General features: G+C 45.4%; 1 protein-coding gene across 9 annotated transcripts in view; it reads right to left on the reverse strand.

The window, feature by feature from the left end:
- The window catches only part of arhgap12b (Rho GTPase activating protein 12b), a 61,294-nt gene extending 53,209 nt beyond the window's left edge, over window positions 1-8,085 (reverse strand). For all 9 annotated transcript variants that reach the window (XM_034108868.2, XM_034108864.2, XM_034108867.2 and 6 more), the window contains exons 1-2: window positions 7,932-8,085; window positions 3,813-4,584 (exon numbers count right to left, since the gene is read on the reverse strand). In XM_034108868.2, coding sequence (XP_033964759.1) covers window positions 3,813-4,490 — 678 coding nt within the window. In that variant the 5' untranslated portion in view covers window positions 4,491-4,584; window positions 7,932-8,085. The remainder of the gene's footprint in view (window positions 1-3,812; window positions 4,585-7,931) is intronic.
- Between the last annotated feature and the right edge of the window lie 1,161 nt (window positions 8,086-9,246).

Raw genomic sequence — 9,246 nt, forward strand, 5'->3', positions numbered from 1 at the left:
GAGCCTGTAAATCTCTCGGTTCGGGCCGGCCACATTTCGCTAGCCACTGCCTCCGAATGTACTTCTTATGCTTACCTTTTGGCAACAGATGGAACCGAGCATTCCGTGGATTGTTCCTATCCGAATTATGGCAATATTTCGCGATACAGTGAGGCATATTTGAAGAGAGAAACTACAGTAAATAACATGGAGATCAACGTGTCTTCGAAAACCAAACGCATGGATTACGTCACGTCCGGGAAATGGCGGCGCCCACAGTGTTGATGTTATTTCGGTATATAATCAGTTTAAAATCACTGATAATGTCATCGGATTAAAAAAAAAAAGAGAGAGACTGGCAGAGACTGGTCTGTTTTATCGGATGATAATTTTTTAAAAATGAGTGTCATGAGCATACCATTCCTTTAACATGGAGCTCTGCCTGTTACAGACTACAGGGAGTTACTTAACAGATAAAAGTGTCGGAAATTGGGAAAGAAAGGGAGGGCCCCTTTAGCGGCTGGTACCTTTTTTGGAGTGTGAAATGGTATAAAGGCAAGGGGTGTGAGGGCCACTCAAGGTTCTTTTTTATCAGACAGTGAGTGAGCACAGCCCGGCTCCTGGGTGCAAAGCCACAGACGCAAACACATCCAGGGCCACCACATCTTCCCCTCTGTGACACATCTCAGAAAGACAACAACAGTCTGTCCTCACACAATCCCACACAGCAGCCACTCATTATATATCAAGTCACTATAGTTTGGAAAGAAAGGGAGACGTTTCCCATAAAAAAAGGTTTCGTATCTGCTTCCCCATTCTTAGGAAGAAGAAGTAAAGGTATTCCAGAAAAAGGACCCAAAATAACTTTCTTTGTGGTAATTGAGCATCTGTTATTCTGCAGTGACTTTAAAAAACAGAATAACCGTAGAGAAACCCCATGTGTTTGAGTGAAACACAGGCTTTTAAATCATATGGTTTGCCACATTCTTTTAGCGAAACAAACAGTATCCCATTGCCAGGTTCTTGGAAGTGAGGAAAAGAGGTTTATTTCGCCAATCCCTTAAGAGCTTTTTAGAGGAGAGGGGAAGGGCTTGGTATCTAAGTGGGATTCATGAGGATGGCTGTCAACCACAAACCTATGCAACTCTGCAAGGTGCTGAGGAGGCGGGGGGGGGGGGGGGGGGCGATCCCGCTCTGCAGGCGCCTTTTACACACGGAAAGCACGGAGACACACAGAGGCGTTAATCGTCACCCCGAGATCAAATCTAATCAATTAGAGGTGGCCAGCTGGCACTCGAGCGGAGGCATGTCAGCGACAAATCCTACTAACAGGTCCATACACCCCCCCACCCGCCCATTCATCCAGAGGCTATGTGTAAGGGAGGAAAGGACTTGTGTTTCAGGCTGAAGGTGAACTGATTTGGTGGATAAATGACGTGAGAATTGCAAGTTAGCACTACAGCAAAAGCATCTTTATTTTATCTGGTTACGAGGGGATGATTTAACAAAGAAAAAAGTTGTATAAAGTTGTTTTCCGTGGGGGAACTTTGGAGAACTTTCAATAGTTTGTCCTGACGCATGTTCACAATGAACCAACCGTTTGTTAAATTATAAGAAGCATTATAATTATTGTTCATAGTTCTAATTGCTGTGCAGTCCAGTGCATCTGCAAAGCAGCCGCCCACACTCATTGTGTGAGTCCTAATGTAATGTAACATAATAGAAAATAAAAAAGAATGTGTCTTGATTATAGTTTAGTTAAAAGAAAAGAAAGAAACAGAACACACGGCCGCTCCTTCATAGTTCCTGCAGCTGTGCATCATTTGCTCACCTCCATTTTTTATAACTGTAAAATATAATACTCAGTGCAGTAGCTCAAATATTGGCACATGTCTAAATGCATCTACTATCAATCAGTCTCTTGTAAGCACTCATAACTCTCCAAAACCACTTCAGACATTACAGCATTGTCACAAGATGGTCCTCTCTCCTGCAGACCCAGTCTGTTTGCACCTGAGCACAGACAGGAAGCAGTAGGTTTTCTGCAGGGTCATTCAATTGCCTGGCAACAAGCCAAACAGGACAAGCCAACACAACATCACAAAAGGCCGAGAGAGCAGGGGAGAGGGCTCCACCTGCCCCGTGACCAGACAGTGCTGAGCTTCACAGGGAGTTTTGGCTGAATCCTGGCTGCTTCTTATCCGCCCCTCTGGCACTACTGTACCCTGAACGAAAACACCCCAAAGAGCGGCCCATGCAAATGTAAATTGCTGAGAGTGAAATGGGTGTTTATTTTGGCCCGTGTGACTTAATCTAAAAAGGCAGGCAGCTACACAGACAACAACCCCTTTTCTCGCCTTGATAGGGGCTTTTGAGGTGTGTCAATTCAATTGCGACTCACAATCAATGTAGCCGTCCTTCATGAGGGGCTATAAAGTTGTAAACTGTGTTGGTGTGCTTCCATTCTCACTTTCCTCCACTTCACATGGGCGCATCACACATGGCATTCACACTCACACAGTGGTCCCCACGGCGGGGCGACAGACTGATCCTCCGCTGCTGATATGACCTAGTTTCTATTCAAGCCCGTCTCTCTTTGTTCCCTCCATGGTGGAGGAGGCTGCTGCAGCCTGTGGAACAAAGAACACAAGCAGCACTTGGAGCCTTCAAACAAGCTGACCCTGCCTGGATACAGCCACACCAGAAATGGCTCACGAAGAACAGTGCAGCTTGGACCCCCGTCGTCTAGAATTCTCCTTTTCTCTACTTTGATCTACCTTCACTGGAGACGAGGGAGGATAAGCCTCAGTTCCTGTTCCCATTCAACTCATTCTTCCATTCTCCTAGCACCGAGACACATATTATGAATGTGGGAAGAGGCCGAAGTTGTCAATCTAGTGACTGAAGGGACATGGGGGAGGGAAATATTTCATGTTTTCATCAGGAAGTTTGGTATCCCTGCATCAGGAATGGATCCCTACATGGGGTTTAGTCACTTTGCACAGATACCAGACCCCAAGCAGAGATGATCTGCCTTTAAGAATGAGCTGTGGGTGTAATAATACCATGGCCAACATTCCTGTAGTATAAGAAAATCGCATAAACGAAAAGGCAACGTTACAAAACTACACATTTTGGCAGTTGTGTTTGGCATTTCCTTGGTTTAAATATACCTGAAGACGCAATTATAGTACTTCCAATTTTAACCGGAAAGCTATGAACAGACTGTTTAGTCTTTAAAAACCCAGCTGCCCAAAAAAAAAAATGCACATCTGTACATGCCAAACTAATTATGCTTCAAGGGAAACGGTAGCATTTTAATAAGGCACTGCAACTTTTGCTGCTTCTGTGAAATCTGGCAAATGAGGCACAAACAGTTTGAGGTGGAGAAGCGTAGGGGCTGATGAATGAATGCAGCTCTGCAAGAGACGGAGAGTGAAAAACATGCAATCTCTGCACGTCCAATATGACAGTATCTGATGGGGACAAGGGCGGTTATCTGCAGCCGACCCATGAGAAGAAAATAAAAGCACCAGAGGGAAATAAACCAGGAGGAATGGAAGAAAAGGAACAAAACATAAGGCAATATTTTAGATGTAGAAAACCAATGGTACTCAAAGAGTCAGTACTCCCGATATGCTGTCTGCAAAAAGCTCAGGGATAGATCTTAATGAGCTACAGTGCTTTGTGTTTTTGCACCTACACTGGCATAGTGAACGATTTATTATTCTCATAAACTGACAAATAACGCACAAATCAAAACACACAAATGCAACACATTAAGCCAATCCTGTAAATATGCCATTTCTAAATAAAGTAAAGCAGCAACGTACCTGCATAAGTTCTGTGGAGCTGCTGCTCAGCTCATCCCCAGACTCCGAGTCGTTGTGGAGCTTGTTCAGCCGATCTCCTGGCGGGTTGCTCAGAGGGGAGGTCTTGTCACTATCTGGACTTTTGTTGTGGTTGTTCCCTACTTTGAGCGGAGGCGAGTCTGCCCGTGTCCTTGGCAACGTTGAATTATTGGCGTGGTGGTGGTTGTTGTTGTTGTGAAGTAGCACCAGTTCAGCTACCATCTTGCAGTGATGGGGACTCCCCAGGTTCTGGTTAGCATCCTTGGACAGAGCCGGCGGGGAGACACGATCCGAGGACGGCGAGGGGGTGGAGGAAGGCGACGGACGCCCAAAGCTGGACATTTCAGGTTGGGGTCGGTTGAGGTTTTCATCGGATGCCCGGCGGATATCCAAAACGGTGGGCTTGGCCCTTAAGGTGGGCTTCTGAGGGGGCATGAGCGCCCGCCGCACCTCCCTGACGTACTGCGCCGGCACATAAAAGGCCTTTGTGCCCTCCTCCTTCCTCACCTGCCACCAGTCCTCATTAGTCTTCTTCACCAGCATGTAGCACTCCCCCTGGCGGATGGCCACCATCTTGTCTTTGGCCTTGTACTCATAGTCGTACTCCACCTCGATGTAGACCTGGCCCGGGGCGATGGGCGGCCCGTCCTTGTCAGCCATGACTGCCGGAACAAGCACTTGAACCTTGACCTCAGCTGCTCAGCGACCCAGGCCTGGAGGGCACCTCATGTCCGACTTGTGGGGAACTGCTGGGCTGTGGGAGATAAGACAGTTATTTTTCGTTAAATGTCACAAGCTATAGCAAGCAACACATTAACATACACCCACCATAACATACACCCACCGGACCACACCAACATGCTCACATTTCCTCGTACTAACCTCCCAGGCTGTCACACACACCGCTGTATTGTTCACCTGATTACCACAAAGTGCTACTGCTATGACACACTAACATTATGACATGATCTAATACCAGACAAAAATTCTCAATTGGTGAGTCGAGTAAAGGCAACTCGTACCTCGGATCATCAAAAAACCACAACAGACAGTCAACACTGATTGCTCTGGTAACCGATAGCGCTGCAAAGGATATCCAGCCCGGTAACCTGATCACCCTCTGCGGAGCTAAAGGTGATGACAACATGACCCCTAAGATCCTGCATGCGATCCAATAACTACAATGGCTCCCTGGAGCTTACATTCCCTCAGAGTCTGCATCCCGAAATAAAGTGCGTGTCGTTTCATAGAGTTCTGCATCATTACTCATTAATGCAGACACATTTAGAAACCTTTAAAAGGGTGATCTTTCTCGATATATTATTCACAGTGTGTGAGTCAGAGGACAACTGGGCCTGTGCCATTCCTGCAGGGTTTGTTTTGAGATGATGCCTGTCATTGATCCGCCCGTCAGAGTCTCCCCTTCGTCGGTTAACCTAAATAAATACCGGGGTGCTCCCATCGCAGAGGAGCCGCTACCAGGCCGCAGTTCCCCTCATATCATATTCCTCTTCCCTGAAATAGCAGCCACGGTGGACTGGCATCCTGGAAGTGCGGGCGGTAAAAGCAGGTGCCTTTAGTGAGGCGTGAGAACGCGTCGCCGAATCTATAAAGGGGCCCATCCTCATGTAAAGGAATATACACACAGACTAACAGCTACCAACCAAGAATAGATTTATGGTGGTGAGAGCTGTCTGGGCCAGAATGGGAGCCCATGAGAGATGTGCTGCTGGTTCATAATGGGCCTGAATGGTTTCTGTTTTACCCGTTTCAACGCTAAGCACACACACATTGTTGCGTCATGCCAGGGCTTGTGTGTGCCTGCCCAGTGCGGGCCTGTCCCGTTACAAGCTATGACAACACGCGGCATGTCCAAGCCTTTATGAATGAATGACTGTCTCTCGAGGAACAGTCATTGTCTGTTTTCATTTGACACGTAGTAATGGGAATCAGTCACAAAACCTCATCCCCTAACGCCAACCGGACCCAATCTACAGCTCACACCATCACCAAAGGTGCCAGAGATGTAGTCAGGCGCATGTCAGAGCTTCAAGTCACACACATGATAACGGCACTATCACTGATGGCGTATGACAGCCAGTGTCCTGAAGTAAATACAGACTGGGTATCTGGTGTGTTTAGCTACTGCATTCCAAGATAAAGGATACAACCTGTAATAAGTGACATGACATTGCCGCACCAGGCAAATGTCATGCTGTTAGTAAGTCCAAGAAGGAGTTTATCCGTTAGATTAGCAGCAACTGCTTCTTCATACCACTACAATCTAAAGTTGGGACACTTATCCAAAAGATTACAGCTCCCAAATATAACACCATTAACAGTTCTCACACTGTGTCAAAGAGCTGATAACCTAGCAAGACAACCTTAAAAACCTCACAGAGCTCGCTGGTAGAATGACATCGCTAGCTTTTGCAGGGGCCCACAACTGAGTCACCATGACAAAAAACGTACTGTTAACCGTACATTTAAAGTGGCTCCTCGGCACAATACAGCAGAAATGTACAACTCCACCCCCCCCCCAGTTCTCTCTTCTTCTCCGAACTGCTGTGGTGTTTCAGAGTTCTGGCACAGGACCCGAGAGAGTACATGTTGCTGCAATAGAATCCCTGTCATCGCATGGTGTCAGAGCAAAGTGAAGTCAAGGTGCTGCTCTGTGGAGACCCAAAAGGATCTCGCTTATGTTTAGGAACAGGTTGGCACAGCAGTGACTGAACAACCATTGTCCATTTCAACAATTCCCTACTGTGCTCTTCTTACTATTTAAGAATCAATCAGTAGTTTTTAAAGTGGGGCACAAGGCAACAATAACAATTAGTCTAATGAGAAGTATTTTTTTATCAGGTAAACTATGTGTAGCAGCTATCATAACTATTACCATGGCAACTATTTAAGACTTCAAGTCCTCACCTTTTTCTTGGTTGAAAATGCATATTTTGCTGCTTATATTATTTCCAGATGGGATGCTATTTAATATACATATGTAAACAGTCCCATTTAAGTAATTTGGAAAACACCCACCATGAGAGGAAAGCATAATAATGAAAACAATTGAATAAAATGTTAATAAAACCACACAGGGCTACGTGCTGAAAACGCTCCTGATGTATGACAGGAACATGCTGAAATCAGTGTCATGTATAAAACACTTGTGTAAGTGGCATTATTGAAAATCCACTGTAACAGAACCTGCACAAACTAGCACTTAATCTGGCGACAAATGAAGCTATGCAATGCATCAACACAGGAATCACGACATGTGCTTTTGTCTGCATACATCTGCAGACCAGCCACTGTAGCAGCAAAACATCCTGAGACCCTGACTGCCTTTGTCCCTGTGTTTCATTCAAAACAGATGTGGCCAAGCAGCATCCACTCAACATGTGCTGCTGCATTCACTTTCATCTATGCGGGTTATCTGATGCATATGTGGGTATGCATTGAATTCAAAACAGTCCTTTTGCAATTACTGTTGAAGACAAGCAGCTAGGGTATATACATCGCAGGGGCTGAGTGGCCAGAGCATGCCTGGGGCGGTGGTGAGGGGGGGCATGGCCCATGGGTGGGGGGCAGGGTCCCTTCAAGCCCCGCAGACTGCAGAAATACACCACAAAGGAGTTTAATCCATGTGCAATCATAACAAAGGACACCAACTCGACATTACCAAGGATTCCCAGGTGCGAGGAGAGTGTTAGTCGACGTGCCTGCCGGAGAAAGCCCACCTAAACGGGGACAAATGTCCAAGCACACCGCGAGAAAACAAGCTCACCAAATCTGTAGGTGCGTGCCACTCAGACTGATGCCATCACGTGGAATGTAATGATAACCTAGCTGTTTAAATATTAAAACAAACACAAGCCAAACATAGTGTTCGTATTCAGGATATTTTACCGGTGTGAGGCGTTTGAGAGTGACAATTTCCAGAGGCTTCGTGTCTGGACAAAAGCACTGCAGGTTCACTCGAATACAAGCCCTCTGTTCTGCAACAGCGTGCATAGCAACAAAGTAACTCCGTCAGAAGCCAATAGCCTGTCGCTGACCAATGGTACGGAGAACTCACGCACAACATTCAAACATACCTACCTTTAGAAACTCCAGAGGTGTCTCTCTGTGTCGGCCGCATGGGTAGTTAGAAGCAACTTTTTCTCCCTAATTCAGTGTGTGCTTCTCCGATTAAGTCCGCAGCAGACCTCCAGTCAGTCGGTGTGTTCGCAATCCCCCGCCTCTCTTCAGGCAGTCAAGCGTACTGCGTCAACACAACACACATCCGGTCACAGCTTTCAAAGTAAGAGCTTTGGCTGAAGAACCTGTGTTTTGTTATTTGGTGCTTGGAATTACAGCAGAGCAGCTAAACATGATGAAATACACACACAAAAACATGATTGGCTGTGTAGTCAAAATGTATTCAAGACTTTCTTGATCTTAGATGTGTTGGCACAAGATCAATTAATCGTTTATAATTGTGTGTGGTGGGGTTATGTTGCACGTAGCGCTTATGTTATTTGAAATCAACGATAAGTGATTTATTGTATGTATATCCAAACACCACAATACAATTTGATATAACGCAGGCAATGTTAAAATTGATATCCTTTATCCATCCAAAATCAATTTATGCATGCTGGGTAAGCTTGCTGAAATGAACATTAGACATTAAAAGTCACGACAAGAATGTAAGTGTTATCATATATATTTATATTCTCAGTCATAACTCACATGCACGGTAACTTAAATTGTGTTTATAACTTTAATCATAATATTTTAAATATAGAACAATGTAGGGTCATTTTTTATACAAGAACGTTGAAAGTGCCCTAAAAACCTTAGCGCCTTAACTGTGTTATTAATTATATATTTTAAAGTAATGTCTCCATTATGGGATCAAATGCCGCCATTGTAAAACATACTATGTTTCCTTGCATACACAGATTACCTAATTTGTCAGGTTTTATTTGTTTTATTTTGAAGGCACATTCCTTTAAGATCCGGTTTAGTCGGTGAGTTTTGGTTCAGCATGACGCAGTAGAGGTCTTTAACCCTGCAGACGCTGGTCTATCGCTGCCTCCCCACCCGTCTGTCAGCGCTGATAGACGGCTTCCAGATCCCCGCGGGCGGCCTGCCCCCTCCAGGTTCAACACCCCACTGACTGGTGTTTCCCAACATAGGGTCCGCGGATTTCCAAAGGACCCAAATCTGTAATGGTCTAAATTTCACTTTCCCTTAAGACCCTGAAAAATCAATGCAGGTAGGCCTACATATTTGTAAAAGTTTGCAGGCTTATCGGTTTGTTCTCATTATTTGATGGGATTTCATTGCCCATTTCCTAAAACCATTAAACATAATTAAAATGTGTAGGATAAACATGTCAAGATGCATCCCCATCTCCTCAGCCAGGCTC

Source organism: Pseudochaenichthys georgianus, chromosome 20, assembly GCF_902827115.2.
Source record: "Pseudochaenichthys georgianus chromosome 20, fPseGeo1.2, whole genome shotgun sequence".
Taxonomy (NCBI): Eukaryota; Metazoa; Chordata; class Actinopteri; order Perciformes; family Channichthyidae; genus Pseudochaenichthys; species Pseudochaenichthys georgianus.